This window comes from Telmatherina bonti (assembly GCF_933228915.1).
Source record: "Telmatherina bonti genome assembly, chromosome: 24".
NCBI classification, from domain to species: Eukaryota; Metazoa; Chordata; class Actinopteri; order Atheriniformes; family Telmatherinidae; genus Telmatherina; species Telmatherina bonti.
In genome coordinates this window covers 5,196,698-5,218,391 of record NC_136633.1, presented here as the reverse complement: position 1 = coordinate 5,218,391, position 21,694 = coordinate 5,196,698, and the positions used below count along the sequence as shown (strand labels likewise).

The 21,694-nt window shown below is 40.4% G+C and overlaps 2 protein-coding genes across 2 annotated transcripts; both read right to left on the bottom strand.

Moving 5' to 3' along the window:
- Nucleotides 1–1,110: 1,110 nt before the first annotated feature.
- On the bottom strand, nucleotides 1,111–7,016 carry LOC306773810 (stonustoxin subunit beta-like). The gene is made up of 3 exons (XM_079263729.1): nucleotides 5,893–7,016; nucleotides 3,531–3,577; nucleotides 1,111–3,399 (listed from the first exon to the last, which is right to left on the bottom strand). Exons 1-3 carry the CDS (start codon nucleotides 5,952–5,954, stop codon nucleotides 2,831–2,833), a joined length of 678 nt encoding a protein of 225 aa, XP_079119855.1. The 5' UTR covers nucleotides 5,955–7,016; the 3' UTR covers nucleotides 1,111–2,830.
- A 3-nt stretch (nucleotides 7,017–7,019) lies between these two features.
- LOC306773805 (NLR family CARD domain-containing protein 3-like) lies at nucleotides 7,020–21,348 on the bottom strand. Its single transcript, XM_079263720.1, has 9 exons — nucleotides 21,315–21,348; nucleotides 20,045–20,174; nucleotides 19,844–19,960; nucleotides 15,410–15,526; nucleotides 11,537–11,606; nucleotides 9,749–9,974; nucleotides 7,747–9,511; nucleotides 7,485–7,658; nucleotides 7,020–7,232 (listed from the first exon to the last, which is right to left on the bottom strand). Exons 2-9 carry the CDS (start codon nucleotides 20,131–20,133, stop codon nucleotides 7,049–7,051), a joined length of 2,742 nt encoding a protein of 913 aa, XP_079119846.1. The 5' UTR covers nucleotides 20,134–20,174; nucleotides 21,315–21,348; the 3' UTR covers nucleotides 7,020–7,048.
- Between the last annotated feature and the right edge of the window lie 346 nt (nucleotides 21,349–21,694).

Below are 21,694 nucleotides of genomic sequence, written 5' to 3'. Positions count from 1 at the left end.
ATATATATATATATGTTTTCTGAGTTCTCCTCCCACAGGGTCATGCCCGTAACACCTCACGAGGGAGCCATCCAGGGGGCAGCCTAACCAGATGCCTGTTGTATCTCAACTGGATCTTCTCAATGCTCAGGAGCAGCTGCTCTGTGCCCCTGCCAGATGACTACGCTTCTCCCCCTTATCACAGTCTGGACATCCTGCAGAGGAAACTCATTTTACCTGCCTGTACTGATAATCTCATTCTTTTGGTCATGATCCACAGCTCATGACCATAGATGAGGGTAGGAACGTAGATCGACTGGTAAAGTAAGAGCTTTGCCTTCTGGCTCAGCTCCTTCTTCACCACGACAGACCGGCATCAATCCCCTTGTCAATCTCACGTTCTATCCTTCTTTACTCATGAGATACTTGCCTGGAGAGAACATGTCAAAGTGGACAGAACTATTTATCAGAAAACCTTGCCCTTATGTTTTGGTTTTATTGTTTTTTTATGCATGATTTTAATTGCTGTGGATTTGACTTTGTGGGCAAGGTTACTGATTAACAATTACCCACAGCTGGCATTCCTCGTCCCTGCCAGAGGATTGGCAGAGGACTGCATAAAAGGGAGCAGGTGTGGGAGTATGGGGTAGGTATGGAATATAGTCCGCTCAGACTCAATGTCCCCTGCCTTATTCGCGACATGGTTGAAGCTCTCTCTGACAGGGTACTCCCACCAGACAGTTGAGCCTCACAACACATTTGGGCCTGCCAGGTCTCACCAGCATCTTCCCTCACAATCTGAGCGAACTCGCCACCAGGTGGTAATCAGCTGACATCTTCATTCCTCTCTTTACTACTTTTATTAAAAAAAACAAAAAACAAAAAACATACAGCCTCAAGTCTGATAAAATAACTAGTCAATCGTCAAACTGTGGCACAAGTGTCCTGGTGCCTAGTGCACATATGGGCACTTATATACTCAAACAAGGTTTTTCATTATGGGCAGTCTGTAACATTTTAAAGCATTTTGTGAATCAGATTGGTATTGTATGGTATGATAAACAGAGCTTCAAAGCAGCTTCAATCCCACAACTCTGAGTCACAGACAAAAGCAGGAATAAAGAGGTTTTATTTTTTATTGAGCCAAGTGACATCTGCAAACATGTCTCCAGAGTAAAATCAGGCATCTTTGCTTTTTCTTACTTTCTGTAGCTAAAGTTTTAGACTGTTGATGCCAAATTATTACAGAATTGATTCAGAATAAATTGTTAATTGAAGCAAATATTTTATTCGGAAGGTTTCAAGTTGCTCCATGGAACATTTAGTGCATTAAGTCAGAATTTTAAACATTAAGGCAAAGGACCCCCAAACAGATGGAAAGTCAGATCACGGACCATCAAAGAGATGAATGGCATGTGTAATATAAATTTGTGAAGAACTGTTCAGTTTAGCTCAGCAAAAAATGTCAGAAAGATATGCAAGGTTTTTTATTAGGTCACTGAGCCTACTTTAAAGTACAATTAGTCCATTCTCCCTCAGTGTACAGTGCAATACAATTGGCACTGGTGTTGCCAACTTAGCAATGTTGTCACTATACTTAGCAAGTTTTCAGACCCCTCCCGCTGCTTTCTTTCCAAAAAGTGACTAGTGGCAAATGTAGTGACATTTTCTGCTGTTATTGTAGACCTTTGGAGACTGACATCAAAGCAGCTGTCTTTAATTTATTTTCAATAAACAGCATTGCTGCAATGTGTGCCCCTCCCACATTTAAAAGCAGTCAAAAGAGGCTCGGTTCTGGAACAACGGCAGTCCCACCTCCTAGCTGTAGTCAGAACCAGAGATGATCACCTCTGCTCCACGACAAGACTGAAAATGAAATGCACAAAGCGGCTACCTTTTGATCCTGTGTGGGCTTACCATCAGACATTAATGTCACTTAATGAAGTGTGAACAAAAACATTTTCATAAAACTTAGAAGTACTGTAACATGTTGTTGACTCATAATTAAAAACCAAAGGATTTAATAAAAACTAAAATAAACAAATATTGACTTAAGGTTCGGTTGTAAACATACTTAGGGTGTCATATTACCATTTTGGTCTCTCCAACATTATTCCCCTCCACGGCATAGTCAGTTACAACTATATAAACCAGTTTGGTTATGCAAATTAGGCTATGATGTCAATATAGCGACTTTTACGACAGCCGATAGCTACTTTTCTTACTGAGAAGTTGGCAACAGTGATTGGCAAACTTTGGTGATTCAATGATTCCTTTAAAGTTAATCCAATCATGGCATAATTGTTTGTATAAATTCAGTTTGTGCCTTGTTTGTTGTACTGTCAACAGCAAATGGCAACTTACGACTATTCATGTAGAACTTGAGGTAGAGGACATTGTTCTTGTGCACATAGAGGTTTTTGGTTCTGTTACAAAACAATCCATTTTTACTCATAAAATCATCCACAGAATTGGTGTTGCTTAATCTTAGGGAATCTGGCAAAACTAGCATGTAACATGTAGCCATGTGATGAACACAGAAACAAGAGTCCTCCACTTTGCATTCAAGTGGTTTGTAGGGATGCGTCTAACCTCCTGCTGTGGAAAAAACAGGTAACCAGCTTGAGAGTCCTTCTACTGCTGAATGTGCATTTATCTTTCCATTTATCCAGTTACAATATGTTTGATTCATGTTCATATGTATTTAAGCTTAAGGCAAAAATATCAGTGAAAAAATATAAAAATTATATAACATTTCTTAAAAGGATTTCATGAACCTTGCTGTCCCCCTATTGATCATGAAGCCAATGTTAAATACCTCAAATCCAAAAGTTGTCATTTTGAGGTGTCCTTATACAGGAAAATAGTCTTCCTCTAAACAAAGAGATAGCGAAGAACCAGGTTCCAGTGATCCAAAGCAAGACCAGACTCCAAAACCAAGATGGAGAGGTTGAGTGAAAGTGGTGTTGATGGTGTGGAGGTGGATCCGTGAGTCAGAGGAGACTCTGTAGAAGGACAGAGTGCCAGCAGGGCAGTCCACATACACTGCTACTCTGTTAGAGACGGAGGAGGAGGAGATGGGAATGGATGTTTGTATGTTTTTGTGACGGAATGAGTAACCACCATCAGAGCAACTGAGACACCAGGATTTATCGTTCCACCCGAACCTGCTGTCAACATTGTTTCCTTTCCTTCTGATGTCTTTGTAAGCTACAGCTATGAAAACCTTTCCTTCCCATTCAACCTCCCAGTAACAACGACCAGTGTAACCAGTTGTGCTCAGTAGTTGAGGCCACCAGTTGAATCTCTCTGGATGATCAGGGTAGGGCTGGTCCTGATCAACCGTCACCTTCCTGTTGTTGTCAGATAGTCTGAGTTTTTGGTGTACGGTGTTTGTATCAATGGTGAGCGTACAGGAATCTGATGGAGAGAACAAACACAATCAAAGTGCTGTAAAAGACATACTATCACTTAAATTCTGATTGACAAATGAGTAATCTAATAGTGTGAAGATGGTTGAATATGATGAAGCCAATGAAAAACACACTTACACTTCCTCAGACCTGGTCTCAACCATCCTTCTCCAGCAGGCTCAATCCTGAAAGAAAAAGAGGGGTCAGAGCAGCCTCGTCTCCTTCAACAAGCAAACAGATGTTGCAACACATGATCAGTTTTCCCAAGAAAAAGTATGTTTTGATTAATGAAAAGATTTATACACACACACACCCACACACACACACACACACACACACACACACACATATATATATAAACATATACATATATTATATATATAACTGTTGAGAAAAATGTATAATAGCCATTGCCCAAGCCAGATTTGCATTCCCTGAGGTTAAGAAGCTACTAGTAACAAGACCCAATAACGCCTTTAATACCAAGCAATGCTCCATATTACTCAGGAACAGAGCAATGGTTCCACAATCCAGAGGAGGCAATGCCATATGTGTGGACCTTTGTGTTGGTTTGGGGATCAGCCTCATTCTGATAAGCTATGAGGTGGGGGCTCACTACAGACTTGTTTTATCATTAACACCCAAGATGTTGTCATTTTACTGTTTGTTCTATTATTATTATTATCATTATTATTACCATTATTATTACCATTATTATTATCATTATTATTATTATTATTATTATTCTGTTACATTATGAATTGCACTACCATTTTACCATGCTCAACTTTCAAGACCGTGACTGCCTCTGCTGCTCAGATGGGACTGTCTGGTTGTGATGTGAACTTCATCACCTGGAAGATCAAGTCTAAATCACACTGTGAAGCTTAAGAAAATATTTTCACATTTCTGAAAACTTTTTTTTCTGAAACTTATTTACATACCACTGACAACTCTCAAATTAGGAGTAGCTGGATTGGTCACTCAAACCTTTACTTTAAATCCAGAGGTGCAGCATTTGTGTGACATTTGTGATGTCCAAAGTCAAAGCCAATACCTCTAGCTGCTAAATAATAGTTGTGGGTAGGTCTTATAACACTGGTCATATAAGCTCTAAATTGGGAAAGTCACTTTTTTTTTTTACAAACCTTCTACCTTAAATTCAAAACACTATCTTATTCTAAGCGGCAATATGAATTACCTAATGTTCCCCACTTTAGACCAATTCTTCACCCATGACTGTGCACTCAATCAAAAGGTTTTTGAAAAATAATCAGATCACAAATGTTATGTGGTGGTCTCAGAAGGTTAAGGAAAACCAGCAGATTGCATTAAATCTTGACTTCGATTCAATGCCCCACTGTGAGCATGCATGGTGGAGAGTAATCAAACTCCTGGAATACCACATTTAACAGTATGGAAATTCAACAAAGTCATACCTTAAAGGTCAAATAATACCATATAAATGCAAGGCTCAGGAAATCATACAATGCAAGACTTGATCAATTAACCAACAAAATTCTCAACCTTGATAGTGTGTTTTCATCTGTCCCCAATAAGGACTAATTGAAACTAAGGTCTCCTCTCCAAACTGAATTCCATGTCTAATAAACAAAACACATATGAAATTCAACTCATAAAACACAGAGCAGAAGATATGCGAATGACATGAAATCCAGGCAAATCCTTGCTCATCAAATTCATCAAAAGCACACCCACTGCCAAGAGTAAAATTGTATATGTGAGAGGCATAAAACCTAAGGACCATAAGAGATAAACTCATAGTTCTACAAATATAATTCTAAACTATACAGCTCAGTCTGCATATAATTCAAGGATTCAAGTAACTTTTACAGTCATATCAGCTTACATTATGTTAGTGGCATGACATTAGGACTCAGCTCTTGGTATAGGAACCTAAATCATATAGATAAATAAAAACAACAAAAAATAAAATAAACCAAAGATAAAAAAAAAAATGTATACAGTAAATATACAAGAATAAAACAAGAATATGTAAAAATAAATAGTACTGTGATTAGCTTGTTAAATACTAAATCTGCCTGTGAATTAAATGCTTAACATTGGTAGATAAAGTGTTTCGTGCAGATCAGTGTGTGGTGAAGTAGGAAGGAGAACGATAACAAGAGAAAAAAATTCACGGGAAAGAATGAGATGAGAAAATGTGGAAGGTCTACAGAGCATTTGACTATGTCAATCAGGGACTCCTGTTGGGGTGTTCAGGGAATATGGAGTACAGATCCCCCTTGTGAACCAATAGATCCCTATATGATCATTGTCAGCCTGGTCTGCATTTACAGCAGTAAATGGGGTTTGTTTTTAGTTAGAGTTTGACCAAGGATGCCCTTTATCACAGATTTTGTTCAGAACCTTTACGGTCAGAATTTTGAAGTTCAACTAAGGTGTTAAGGAGATACAATTTGGTGGCTTCAGGATTGGGTCTCTGCTTTGCAGATTATGTAGTTCCGTTTGCGCTAACCAGGCCATGATTTCCAGCTCTTGCTTGAATGATTCGCAGTAGAGTATGAAGTCCGAGATCATGGTCCTCAGCCAGAAAAAGGTGGAGTGTCCTCTCTGGGTTGGGAATGAGGTCCTGCTCCAGATGGAGGAGTTCCAAGTATCTCAGGGTATTGCTCAGGAATGAGAAAAGGATGAAGCGTGAGATAGGCAGATAGATTGGTGCAGCTTCTGCAGTGATTCACTCTATGCCAGTCTGTCGTTGTGCCCTGATAACTTGTGGAATGTGGTTGGGAGGTGGAAAGTCTGGGCTACCCTGTTTAGGTGGCTGGCCCCGCGACTGAATGACAGATAATTGGGAAAAAAATGGATGGATGGATGATAGTCAAGTTTAATTGATCAAGGGTATATTTCTAACCTATAATAAATTTAATTTGGTGGTATTCTAAGAATTTGGTGCTGCTGATTTCATATTAAGTACATCAAATGACAGAAAATTTCGATTTTCTATTTTATGTTCCGTTTTCTATATTTTTCAATTGAGGGAAGTTTTTCATCTTTTTGTTTTGCAGAATGTCAGAAATGTTTCAGATAGGTGGATGGTTTCAGGGGAGGAAAACCTGTCTGGAGCTTCATGTTGAGAATTACTCAATATTTAAATTAAAGTGTTACTTACATTTAGCGGCAGTCTTTAGATTCTGACATTTGAAGAATATATTGTGCAAAAAAAAACCTGGAGGTTTGTAAATACTGAACACTGACATCAACCATTACTAGCAGTTTAGTAAAATAGAATAAATAGTAACATCATGGTATGTATTGCAAATGTACATGGACCAAATGTTAATGATCCCTTGTTTTGTCACTCCCTCTTCACATCACTCCAAGGTCACACAAAAAACACACCTTGGGGATTTCAACATGACAGCTGACCCAGAAATGGATAGGCATAGTACCACAAGAAGTCTGGCAATCCTAAGAAACTGTTAAATGAAATATAAGGGATTTTGGTTTTTGTGACATTTGGCACTCCAACCATCCCACACAATGAGAATACACCTTTTTCTCTTCATTTCACCATTCTTATTCTAGATTAGATGTTTCTTTTTTAACAACTCACTGATAAGTGACATCTCATAGATTAAAATACATCCCATTACCATAAGTGATCACCTGTATCATCCATACCTGAGAATTTCCAATCTCCAGTGTGGATCGTTCAATGCAGCATTGAGCACCTTCACTTCTGAGTCTCCTGGATGGTTATAACTCAGGTCAAGCTCTCTCAGATGAGTAGGATTGGAGCTCAGAGCAGAGACCAAAGAAGCACAACCGCTTTCTGTAATCAGGCAGCCAGAAACACTGTAGACACACAGAACAACATACTGTATTATAAAGGATATGATGTGTTCCATATTAGAAGGATTAATGAAAGGATGCATTGTGGAGAACCCAAACAAACAGACAAACATAAATGAAGCAGTTAAATCTAGCAATTGATATGATATAGCTTAAACAAAAATTTAACCCAAGTTAGTTGGTGCTACATAAAAGGCACACTATATGTAACAATCAACTTTAAATGTTAATAAAAATTAACTATTTGATTCTGACCGGAGAACCTCAAGTGTACAGTTTAGACTTTTCAGTCCAGAACACAGATGATTCACTCCTACAGGTTGTAGGTTGTTGTTACTTAGATCCAGCTCTTTCAGACAAAGACATGGTGAGCTGAGAACAGAGGACAAAGCCTCACAGCTTCTCCAAGACAGATTGCAGCCATTCAACCTGAATAAATGATTTTAAAAAAAGGAAAACTTCATTAGGGTTACATTGAACATGATTATTTTAAATATTAAACTACTGATGTACTCACACAGCTTTTTTAGATGATTTGACCACTGGCAGCAGCCTCAGTAGAGCTACATCTGAAGCAGAGTATTTCTTCAGGTCAAACACATCCAGATATTTTTCTGATGACAGTAGGATGAAGACCAGAGCTGACCACTGGGCAGGAGACAGTTTATCTGTAGAGAGACGTCCTGATCTGAGGTACTGCTGGATCTCCTCCACCAGAGAACGATCATTCAGTTCATTCAGACAGTGGAACAGATTGATGCTTCTCTCTGCAGACAGATCTTCACTGATCTTCTTCTTGATGTACTGAACTGTTTCCTGATTGGTCTGTGAGTCACTTCCTGTTTGTGACATCAGGCCCCGTAGGAGTCTTTGATTGGTCTGCAGTGAAAGACCCAGGAGGAAGCGGAGGAACAAGTCCAGGTGTCCATTTGGACTCTGTAAGGCCTTGTTGACAGCACTCTTGAAGAAATCTGAATTATGGGAAACCTTTTGGTCTGCGAGCAGATCAGTGCCATGGTTGATAAACATAAGGTCAACATAAAGAGCAGCCAGAAACTCCTGAACACTCAGATGGATGAAGCTGAACACCTTCTCCTGGTACAGTCCCCTCTCCTCTCTAAAGATCTGGGTGAACACTCCTGAGTAAACTGAAGCTGCTGTGATGTCGATGCCACACTCTGTCAGGTCTGATTCATAGAAGATCAGGTTTCCTTTCTGCAGCTGATCAAAAGCCAGTTTTCCCAGAGACTCAATCATCCTTCTGCTCTCTGGACTCCAGACTGGATCTGTCTCAGCTCCTCCATCATACTTGACCATCTTGACTTTGGTCTGAACCACCAGGAAGTGGATGTACATCTCAGTCAGGGTCTTGGGCAGCTCTCCTCCCTCTCTGGTTTTCAGAACTTCCTCCAGAACTGTAGCAGTGATCCAGCAGAAGACCGGGATGTGGCACATGATGTGGAGGCTTCGTGAGGTCTTGATGTGGGAGATGATCCTGCTGGTCTGTTTTTTATCCCTGAACCTCTTCCTGAAGTACTCCTCCTTCTGTGGGTCAGTGAACCCTCTGATCTCTGTCACCATGTCAACACAGCTTGGAGGGATCTGATTGGCTGCTGCAGGTCGTGTGGTTATCCAGAGGCGAGCAGATGGAAGCAGGTTCCCCCTGATGAGGTTAGTCAGCAGTACATCCACTGAGGTGGACTTTTTAGAATTTGTTAAAATTTTTGTTTTATGGAAGTCCAGAGGAAGTCGACACTCATCCAGACCATCAAAGATGAAGACGACCTGGAAGTCTTCAAAGCTGCAGATTTCTTTGGTTTCAGTAAAGAAGTGATGAACAAGTCCCACCAAGCTGAACTTTCTCTCTTCCAGCACATTCAGCTCTCTGAAAGTCAGTGGAAATGTGAACTGGATGTCCTGGTTGGCTTTGTCTTCAGCCCAGTCCAGAGTGAACTTCTGTGTTAAGACAGTTTTCCCGATGCCAGCCACTCCCTTTGTCATCACTGTTCTGATTGGTTCATCTCTTCCAGGTGGGAGTTTAAAGATGTCTTCTCGTCTGATGGTTGTTTCTGGTCTGTCTGGATTCCTGAAGGTTGTTTCAATCTGTCTGACCTCATGTTCATCATTGACCCCTGCAGCCCCTCCCTCTGTGATGTAGAGCTCTGTGTAGATCTCATTCAGAAGAGTTGGGTTTCCTGCTTTAGCGATTCCCTCGAACACACACTGGAACTTATTTTTAAGACTGGACTTGAGATTTTGTTGACCCACTCCACAGGGTGTTCCTTTTTAAAGAATAAAAAATGTCAGTTCATTTAAATACCACCTTCCCCCAGCAAAAAAATTTTAAAAAAGCACACTATTATTAATAGTGTTAATAGAATTAATTGTACTGAATTATTCATATATAATAATGTTTTTTCTATCTCTTGCTTAAACATTCAATTACCATTTATATACATAAATTATAAAAAGCATTTTTTTCATAATTTGTTCTTAGATCTTTGATATCAAATCCTTACTGCTCTGCAGACGCTCAGCCAGCTCCTCCTGCTTCATTCTCTTTAGGAAGTTTATTGTAATCTTCACAACTGCTTCTCTGCTGATATTCCTCTGCTCTTGATCTTCACCTTGTAACATCTCCACATCCTCTCCCTGATTCTGATTTTCTAATAAGTTTGGACACAGAACTTTCTGGATCTTCTTTAACTCATTCTTCACAAAAGTCACAATATTTTCCTCCAGCAGCTGGAAGAGAGAATTGTTTTGAATCACACAATAAAACTGATTAAGACCTGAAGGGTGTTCCACCAGAGTAGCTAAAGAAAGTCAGGCTGTATATGGAAAGCCTTGCTTGAACTAACATCATCTCTGAATTAAGGCTCAAGTCGTTCCGTGAACACCAAATTGGACATGAGCCATTCTGGCCCTGCTCAGTTTATTAACAACCCAACAATCAACTCGCATCATCATGCTTTGTGAATATATCGCACCTACATAAATTCTTCACGGTTACATTTCAACAGAAGCAATCTTAACAGCTGAAAGTGTACCTGGAGCAGGTGGAAATAAAGTACAAGAGTCTGAAATTTTTTTCAGGGATTCCATGGGTCACAGGATACCTGTGGGAGTCCTGCGGGAGTCAGTTTTACCATCAATCACATGATTGGAGCAGTGTAGGATAAAAGTTAACGGGAGCAGATGGGAGCGGGAACCAACAAACAAAAGGAAAAAAAAAAAAGGACTGGCACTTTGTAGTTTTCGCTGTTAGCTGTTAGTTTTCAGTTAGCAAACACCCTTGGAGACACCAATATGGATTTACAACGCAACGTTATAAGTAATGATGATCCGGTTGGCAGAATTTAATCATTTAATCAAATTCAACATATTGCATACAGAATAAATACATTTTTTAAAATGGGAGCGGTAATTATTCTGAGTGGGAATGGGATGGGAATGGAAGTAATTTCATCCAGATTGGGACGGCACAGGTCTTATTATTTTGCTTTGGTCCAGGACTGGGATGGGACAAGATATTTGCTGTTGGAGTGCAATGGGACAAGAGTGAAAATCTACTCCTGTGTCACCCTCTAGTCTGAAATTGTAATTAATCTGTGGTTGTGCACGCTCTAGTAAACATGTATTCATGTACTAATAAGTAAAACTTATTGTGAGGGAATGTATTGATGAATGAAATATTGCATGATAATGCAAAAGTATCACGTGGCCATCTAAGAGTTTTGAGAGGTATCTCAAAAAGAAAAGAATCCCTTGCACCCCCGAGGAGCTCTGTACTCTCCCTCTTATTTGTATGTTGCCCTCTTTAAAATTCCCTCAGCCTGTATGGGCGGGATACAGCTGATCCCAGTTTTCCTATCAGCCACCCGGGGGCAGTAGAGGTCAGGTGTTTGTGACATTTGGGATTAATAAGGTATTAATTAGTTTTAACAAATACCGTGTTCTTTTCCATTTAATTTCATGTTCAGTATATGTGCAGTTGCGTTGAATGAGTGGCAGGAGCACAGAATTCTAGCAGGTGGAACTTCCTTTTGGGAATCTGTTTCTGTTTTTTCCTAGACACAGCTAAGCTTAAGTTGAACATTCACCTGCCCACGAGCTGGTTAGTTCCGACGCATAACCTACCATGGTTACTCAGCAGGCACTTTGGATAAGCTATGTTGATGGAACTGAACTTTCTCTTAAACGAGATAGACTTATAAAGATAAGACAGGCTTTTTCCTTAATCCAGTTTTGTGGAACACCCCTGCAATCCATGTTTGACACTGATAATGTTTACAAAGTAGACACACCATGAATATGGAGTCCAGTTGTGATTGATGCTGTTGACCACTGGGAACCTGTTGGCCCTGTTCATCCACTCTGTTAAGGAATAACAAAAAAAAAATATTGGCATGTGACTGTGAAAAGTTAAACAGATGATAGTTCGGCTAGTTTTCCATCACAAGTTAGTTATATGTTCACATCATCATGAAACTCCATAGAAGCATACTTGCCTGTTAATTTGACTGAAAATAAGAAATGTTGATATCATTGAGATTTGTGATCTAAGAAACAACTAATTAACTTTTACAACAGTGAAAAAAGGCTTCTTGTTTTAACACAGAAACAATAACTATATAAAGAGCTTGTCCAGTTCAGAAGCCACAGTTCAGTGATCAACTTTGCAGTCTTATCATCAGACTTATCACATGTCAGGTGAAGAGGGGGGCAGAGCTGTGAACTGATCACCACCTGGGGGTGAGTTGGCTCAGATGGTGGGGGAGGAGGCCAGTCAGATCTGGCAGGCCCAAACGTGTTGTGAGGGTCTGCTGGGAACGTCTGGCAGAGTCTCCCGTCAGAGCGAGCTTCAACTCCCACCTTCAGCAGAGCTTCAACCATGTCCCGAGTGAGGCGGGGGACATTGAGTCCGAGTGGGCTGTGTTTTGTGACTCTACTGTCTGAGCAGACAGCCCAACAAGTGGCCATAAGGTCATTGTTGCCTGTTGTGGTGATAATCCCAGAACTCATTAGTGGACACCTACAGTGAGGGATGCCGCCAAGCGGAAGAAGTAGTCCTATTGGGCATTTTTGGCCTGCAGGACTCTGGAGGCAGTGAATGGATATTTGCAGTCTAAGCAGAATGCAGCTTGGGCTACCATTGAGGCAAAACTAGGGCATGGGAGGAGTTCGGAAAGGCCATGGAGAATGACTTATGGACAGTTTCAAGGAGATTCTGGTTGACCACCTAGAAGCTCAGCAGAATGAAGCAGTGTTCCAATGATCCATTGACACCAAGAACAGTGGGGATAGGCTGGCTGCCGACCTTGACTCAAGGAGTTAGGGACGTGGTTCAGTGGAAGGAATACTTTGAAGTCATCCACAATCCCACCAACATGTTTACTGATGAGAAATCAGAGGCGGGGTACTCAGGGATGGGCTCTCCTATCTCAGGAACTGAGGTGGTTAAAAGTTACACAGAGACAAGGAGTGTCATCTACAGACTGGGGATGAGATCCTCCCCAAAGAGGCAGTAGTATCTCAATGTCTTGTTCAGGAGTAAGGGAAGAATGGAGGTAAAGAAAGAAAATCAGTGGTTCATTTGCAGTGATGTGGAATCTGCTGTGGAGTCTGTTGTGATGATGAAGGAGCTGAGAAAGAAGGCAAAATTCTCAATTAATTGGTTGATCTATGTTTCTACTAGGGCTGTGACAATATGCTTTTCTCTCAATTCGATTTTTAGGGTGCCAGTTTTATTTAAAATGCAATTTCTCAATATTGCCAATTTTTAGTTTGCTTTGTAAAAATGTGAGACCATGTGAAAAAGTTGCATGATAAGAAAGTTTACAGACGATATCAATAGCCGGATTTCCCAAAAACTTAAAATCATTGTGTGCCAGTTTTTCAAATTTATTCAGCAGCAATATGAATCTAAACCTGCTTTTTGATCTTATACTCTTGTTTCAAAAGCTTGAACTGCATATAAATGTGCTGTTCTGAGTGTCTGTTGGCTTGCTGCTGCCGTACATTTGACTGTAAGCTCTGTTTTTACTGAAGAGAAATTTTTTCCCTCTATGGAAAAACAAGTGGTAACTGCTTCTCCAAATGGCATCAACATATAAGCATTTTTAAAAAATGAAGAAAAAATATTGCTCAAAGAAAAAAAAAGAAATTATTTCAAAATTTTAAAATAAAAAAAATCTCGACTTTTATGTGAATCGCTTTTTTATATCTCTGACCCCTAGTTCCTAACCTCGTCTATGGTCTTAAGCTGTAAGTAGTGTACAAAAGAACAAGATCACAAATACATGAGGCTGATACGAGTTTCTTCCACAGAGTGGCCGGGCTCTCCCTTAAAGATAGGGTGAGAAGCTTGTTCATTTGGCAGGGGCTCAGAGTAGAGCCACTGCTCCTCCATTTTGAAGAGGAGTTGAGATGCAACAGGCATCTGGTTAGGATACCTCCTGGACTCCTCCCTGGTTCCGGGCACGCCCCTGGGGTAGGAGACCCCAGGGAAGACCCAGGACATGCTGGAGGGATTATACTCTTAGCTGGTCTGGGTAACCTCAGGATACCCCCCGAGTGAGCTGGCAAATGTGGCTGGGGAGAGAGGAAAGTCTAACGGTGTGTTCAGACCAAACGCCTTTTGAGCGTCGAAAATGCTCAAAACGCCGAACGCTCGACGCTGGTCACTAAACTGCCACTTTTGTGTCCAACGCCCAAAATGCTCCCAACGCTCCTGCTGCATCTGCCGCTTGTGTGTCTGGAGCGAGCGGCAAACGTGGTGGAAAAGAGAGGAGGGAGGCAGCGCTTTCCTTCCGGTCAGTCTGAATGATGGCGGATTCAGGAGAGATATGGCATGGTTTTATTTAATAAATAGAGCTTGAGGATGTTGTCATAGAGCAGTAATAGTCAGTGTTAATGCAACAAGAGCCGCACTCAGCTCTGGGCACTGGGTTCACCACAGGAATCCTCCAGGAGCTGCGAGCTGATCGCTCTGATTGGTTGACGCCCCGCGTCGAGCGGCCAAAGTTCAGCTTTGTCCATCTCTGGCTTTTGACGTGCGACGCCCAAAACGCGACACAAGAAAGCTCGACGCCCCCTTGCCGCGCCTCCCCATAGACTTTACATTGAAACCTGCTGCTCTTGACGCTCAAAACGTGTTTGGTCTGAACACACTGTAAGCTTCCTGGTTGAGGCTGCTGCTCCAGCAGATAAGAGGCAGAAAACAAATGGACAAAACTTAATTTGTTCCCTTACAATGGAATATTAGATTGGAATGAGTGACTAATAGTGCTTGGCAATATGACCAAAATGATATATCATGTAATTTTATAAAAATTATGTCAGCTTCAGGTTATTTCACTGTTTTCCCATGCATGGAAAACACATCCACATTTTCCAGTGAAACCCTGAATCTGTCTTCCTCCATAGGACTTAGCATAACTTTGACTATATGAATTCTGATAGCATACGTTAACCACTAATTGCTTAAACTGTTGTGGTCAGTGCCTCTAGAAAACACATATAGTACTCATTCAGCTTCTTCAGTTTTATCTGAGGATGTGGAGAATCGTAGTTCTGTACATTGCCACCTCTAGAAACAAATTCAACAGCAATTGACAGAAAATAATTTTGTCTGCGGCATATTGCAGGTAACTGTCCAACATTTCCTACATCATAATCTCATAACACTGTAATAAAACACAGTTCTTTTAAGATGATCCAAGGTGTTCACGGAAAGAAAAACACCACAAGCATAAAAGATATCATAGGTGACTATTGTTTTTTAAAGACAGAAAATGTCACTTCCAAGCTAACACCACTAGTCAGATGATGTGCACTTAAATCCCAACCAATTATAACCACAGTGCACTCATCCAAACTAGTACAACCTTCATCATAGTGCCAATAAAGTGTACTCATCAGCAGGGCTGCATCTTACTGATTCGTATCTTTTAACTGATGACAAAAAATGGTTGATTAAAATTCTAGTAGCTGATACTTCATTGAACAAGAAAAAATCTAATTTCTGTTTAACGCATTACGTCAGGTCTGTATAACCTGCTACAATACACATCTAACTATATTAATAATAACAATGGCTGAGTTCAGGACCAGGGGAAATTGTCAGATAAATTCTCTCTGGATGAAAAATTGAATAATTTTGTAAGCGATGTACTTACTGTGGTGGAGATGTGGAGTGATCTTTAAAGTTGACAAGTGGGTTATCCTTTGACCTGTTGGTCTTGAAGGACAGGCAGCTGGGTTCAGGTCCAGGAGAATCTGGTATCTGATGGATCCTGATGGAAAACAGGTTAAATTGTCAGAAATCCTTACAGGATGAAAACCTGAATTAACTCTGAAAACGCCAAGCCATTTCTTGCTATGTTTTGTCCGCCTGACCTCTGTCTATTAATTCATGTATGATGTCAGTCCTTTCATGCACAGTCAAGTAATGAAAATCTTTTTTTCCAGGACAACCTGGGCAATCATAATATGTATTCTGAAATGATGCCACCTGGATGAATCAATAATTATATTAATATAAAAAGAAAAGAAAAACTAAACAGAAACTGAATGTCACATAAGTTAATTTAAAAAAAAAAAAAAAAAAAAAGGACACAAAACTACAATGTATAAGGTTTTTCATTTATTAATATGTTTCTGTGGAAGTAAATCTGTTCCACCAGATTTTGAATTTTATAAGCCTTTGAATTTCAAGCACCAGAATTTGCAGACTGGAGAATGAGGCAGGGCTGGATATTGGACAGGGCTGGATGCCCAACCCTGCCCCCTCAACATTTTGACTGGATCAACCTTAACCCTTACACTAACCCTAACCACGCCCATTTGACAACCAACTCCGCCCAATATCCAGGTCCTCCCCGTTCTCCAGGCTGCAGCCGGGGGGTTATTGGAATTTTATGCAACAAATGAACATATCTGAATTTTATTAATCTGAATTGAATGCTTCAATTTTCTAATCATTTGTTCTTGCTACTATGTTTTCAGTTTTAAATTCAAGACTCAAAATTCAAAGATAAAAAATTCAAGGGAAAAAAATTCAGACTCTCAAAGTCAACAGTCAGAATTCAGTGGTTAAAACTCGCTATCAGAAAATCTGTTCCACTGGGATAACTACCGGATTTTCACGACCATAAGGCGCACATAAAAGTCTTAGATTTTCTTCAAAATGTGCGGCGCCCCCTATAGTGCAGTGCGCCCTGTGTGTGCGTGTTGTTGTTGTTGTCGTTGTAATCGGACGTATAGAGAACACCATGAGAATGTTAAAGGGTGAAGCGAGGGCGTTGATCGCATATAAAAGAACAGGTATGTGCGTTATGCAGAACACCTTTTTCTAACAACTCTGAAAATGGCAAAAAGACACGCTTATGAAGCACAGTTTAAACTGAAGGCCATCAACTACGCCAAGCAACGTGGAAATCGAGCAGCCGAGAGAGAATTTAAGATTAATGAATCGATGGTTCGCAAGTGGAGGAAGATGGAAAACGAGCTCCGACAGGTAAAGAAGACGCAGCTGAGTTTCCGTGGACATAAGGCAAGGTGGCCCGAGTTGGAGGAAAGACGCTTGGGAAACAACGTGTCTGCTGGCACTGTTGTCCGCGCTTTCGCTAAAGCCGGCATCATTTCCGAGGAGCCGCACGGCACGGAAAGTGACTCTGACAGTGAAGAAAGTGAACCTCGCATGTTTGCTGGAGATTTAGCTCAGCTGTTCAATTCAGAAACAGAGGATGAGGACTTTGATGGGTTTGACTGATGACGATTACCGGTAAAAAAAATGTGAGTACCAAACTCGTACACGTACACTTGTGTGCTTGTTTTATCCGTGTGTTTTACCATGCCGCGCCCTATGGTCAGGTGCGCCTTATGTATGTGTTAAATACAGAAAGGACGCACATAACTGAGACTGCGCCTTTTAGTACGGTGCGCCTTATGGTCGTGAAAATACGGTAGTCAATTCAGGATAACATCAAACTGGTATTCTCCCAATCACGTCACGCTTATCCATCACCTGACTTGGATGTTGTTTTTATATTCGGAAGTAGCAGAGATGAAATTGATCATAGCTTTACACTGTCAATAGAAACAAGATGATAAACATACCAGTAAATACATTTACAGGTTATATTTAGTGATCAAAATAAAAATTGTAGTTAACATAATACCCGTAATGTGTCTTATTTGTCAAGGTAAAACACGGAGGTATAACCTCCACATTAAAATGAATTTTCTCTGCATGCTAGCATGGGAATGCTAAACCTCGTCCTTCTACAGTGTGCCAGTTAGCACCTGTTTGAGCTTACTTTCACCTACATTATACAACAAAACCCATGATATTATTGTCAGTTCCAGGATTTACTGTCTCCAAACACAACAGTGGGAACCAGTCAGTCTGTCTATTTTAACTGGTGTCAAATGGAAATGAGATGAATGGCAGAGATGATCTAAATAAATAATATTGAAGATATTTAAAATTATTTGAATGACAAGTAGCTGCAGATGCTTTGAATGAGGATTTGGTATCAATTTAATTAATCTAAATAATGACTTGGGATTAAACTGTAGAAGATACCATTGTTATATCACTATATAATTGATATTTCCCTTGTCATTATGCAAACTGAATACATGCGTAACCCTGTTTACTGTTGTTCTAGCCAGAAAACCACTGTAAAGTATAAACATTTTCATCTTAAATATTTCTTGGTTAATACCATTAAATGAGTTCATCACGTCTTAAAAACACAACTTTCAACCAAACAAAAAAATCAAACATTTTTATACAGTATTGTATAATATATATTGTACAGTATTGTATTTTATTGTACAGTCTCACAGAGATGGAGAATTGTGTAAACTGGATGAGAAGGTAATTACAGCAACGTGGAGCTGCAGCGAGGAACTGGGAAGCTTTCTGAGGAAGTGACTGGACGTACTGGAGCAGCAACACATTTGTGTTTCATGTTGATCCACAAGATGGAAAAGCTGTGGGAAACTGCAGCAGCTGCATCAGGCAGAGAAATCCTGGAGGTTCACCAGTAAATATAAAAAATACACATTTATACTATCAAATATTTCTTATTTATTTTTAAAACTAATAACATGCATATTTCTCCAGCAGGACCAGCTCTGCATTATTGCTGCTGTTACTGAGGCTTTGTCTCTTTAAGGATGTAAAACTCTAAATGAACCTCATTAGTCTCAGAAGAAAAGTTAAATATGTAGTTAATATTTTAATGTTTAGTTTACCACCAGGAATTAAATTCAGATGAACTAATACAGCCATCGCCAAAGGATAATGGTAAAATCCAACAAAATCTTTACATGACAACGGCTAATAACTGCAATAAATCTGTGATAAATACTGACTTACTGGCAGCATCCAGGACTGAAAGCTAGCTCACGTTAGCTAACCACTACCACTAGCTTGTTGCACAACTAGTTAACTTAAACTGGCCAAATTAAATAATACAGTTGACTTTGTTTGTTGCAGAATATTCAGCATATTACTCACAAGGCCAAGAACTGTCCTCATTTCAGAAACTTTCCATAGAAAATGCTTCCAAATCACCTAAAATGAACGACGGTGTTTAGAACTGCCGGCAGCTCCATGAACCACGTGACTTCTGCATCTGTCGCCTTGGAGCGCTCCGCCGCTGACTTAAAGCGTCCGAGTCAGGGGGCTGACGAAGCGTGACGTGATTGGCTGAATACCAGTTCAATGGTATCCTGAACTGACAAGTTATCCCGGTGGAACAGATTTTCTGACGGCCAATTTTAACCACCGAATTCTGACTGTTGAATTTGGGAGTCTTGAATTTTAAAACTCGCAAAAAATAAACGATTAGAAAATTACTGTATTTAATTCAGATTAATAAAATTCAGATTATGTTAATTCGCTGCATAAAAGTTTGTTGCTTGAAATGCAAATTTTTTTTAAAAAAATTCTAAATCTGGTGCAACCGATTTACTTCCATAAGTTTCTCTCAGGCCTTGGCTGTCAGGGAAAAAAGATCGACATTCTAGCATTTCCAGACAGAAACTGTTTCCAAGAGTGGCACAGGTGACTGAAGAAGTGAGGGGGGGAGGGAGGAAAAAATGATCAAATGCAAACAATTTTAGTTGCGTTTATGTTTTCGATACTGGAAGATAACTATTTTAACACACACTGATCTTTGGCTGCTCCAATTGGATGTCACCGTCATAAAAACAAAAGAAGACATCTGAGCTTCTTATTGGTCGAGAGACCGACAGGAAGTCATCACTGTTTATATCAAGCTTCAATATGATGGTCCATTTATATAATATACACGTTTTTAATCCCAAAATGTAGTAAATCCTGAACGTAGCGTAGTGGAATTCACGCACAAAGTTCCCGGAAAAAACCCCGCACTTAACAGCTGAACTGAAAACCTTCTCAAAAGGCCAGAATTGTCCCTAGCTCACGTTAGATCACCCAAAGAGTGTGTTTGTGATCGCAATTTTCCGCATTACGTTTTGTTGTGTGGTTCCTGAGAAATTTCACAAAGCGTTGCCGCGTTAGATCGCCCGCATACCAGCAGAGTGGTGAGAGTTAAACTAAGCGATGTACTTACTGTGGTGGAGATGTGGAGTGATCTTTAAAGTTGACAAGTGGGTTATCCTTTGACCTGTTGGTCTTGAAGGACAGGCAGCTGGGTTCAGGTCCAGGAGAATCTGGTTGCTGCTCTGGGCTTCAACACAACACAGATACGAGTTTATTAAACGTGGTTTGGTGATTTGCGTGTTGATGGAGAAAATTTTGACATTTATCCCACCTTTGGGCTTTGCTCTGACCCTCATGTTCCCCACTCAGACTGGTTTTAGAGGGAGGAACGTCCTCCTCTCTGTCCTTACACTGCTCCATGATGCTGAATTCACCTCAGCTCATAAACTTTCTCCCTTCATCTGCAGAAGAAACAGATCAGTAAAGTCAAATCTTCCTGCCTGTTCAACATTTCAGCTGCTCCTCCTCTGGTTGGCTTGTGTTTTGTGTTTCATATCCAAGTCAGCTGAATGCCGGCAGACGGTGTGAGGAAAAGGAAAGCTTGGGTCAGTGGATCAGGGATGTGTGGACAGAACCTGGTCCGGCTGCGTTTATGAAGTGGCTGCCCAACCAGGTGAACTGAACACCGCGTCTACAGCAGCGTTCAGAAACAACTAAACCCGATATTATCCTCGTCTTTCCGTCAGAAACAACATTGCTGTGAGGGTTTAGTGACCTGCTGTTCTGGTCTGATGCCTCCAGCATCACTGAAAACTCCCAAACAGCTGAGAAGCTTTCCACCTCCAAACGGTCTGGAGATGGAGGAGAGGTGATTCCTCCTGTCAATGGATTTTTATACAAAATAAAACTCCTATATAAGTTATGTTGAACAAGAGTCAACAAAGTTCCCGGATGTTTGCGCCTGATTTTCTGCTTTTTTTTAAAAAAAAAACACGTCTTGAAGGAGTTGTGAGTTTTTCTCAATTATATTGCAAATAAAGGAGCACCGAGTTTACTTCTACATCATGTAAACAGCAACTGGCCCTATACTGGAGGAGGCGTTTTGTTATTTTTGACCCACAAAAAAAGAAAAAGTTTAGCAGTAGTATTAGTGTTTATCGCTATAAAGTGAAACTATGCTGTTTACAGCTCAAAAATAAGACATTTAAGCGTAAACTACCACCATTATTTATATTATTTAATAATACGTTAGGGTTTTCTACAAAGTCAGTTTAGTGTCATCCTGGATTTACTTTGTATCAGAATGGGGCAAAATGTACTTTAAGCCTTTCTCCACGTGGGAACGCAGACCAACGTCTCCATGATGGCCATCAGAGAGCATCCAGACCAGTCAGCACCTGGAACTCAGGTAGTGCTGCTTAAATATCATTTACTAACCCAACAACCCAAAGTTGAACGCCTCCATGTTTCCTTTGCGGCTCTCTCCACCTGCTGGAATTGGAAAGGTTTTCTGCGTCCAGCAGGGCTGATTTCCTCCGTTTCAGCTGGAAATAATGAAAGTAATGCCCCGAGTTAAAGAGCCCAGTAGTAAAAGTGCTTACCTTACATTCAGATGGACGTTTTCACGGAGAAAATCTGCGTCACGAACACGCGGAAATCGAAACTAAACGAACCAGGAAACAGACGCGAAGGCTGAAATCACGGAGGTGGAGTCGTTCAAACATTTCAACAGATACAACATAACAAAATGTCAGAAGTAGTAAATACAAACAGAAAGTCCCCTAAAGAGACCGTCCGAGACACGGGTCTTATCTTATCTTATGTAATTTGCTTATGTTGCTCCTAAACGCGAATCTCACTGAAAGACTGATTTTTCCACACTTTCTCCTTTTCACACAGTGTATTTTATCTCTTAGTAAGGACTGGACATGAGTCGTTTTGTAAAAACTAATCAGTGATGGCAGAAATGGGGCCAGAGAAG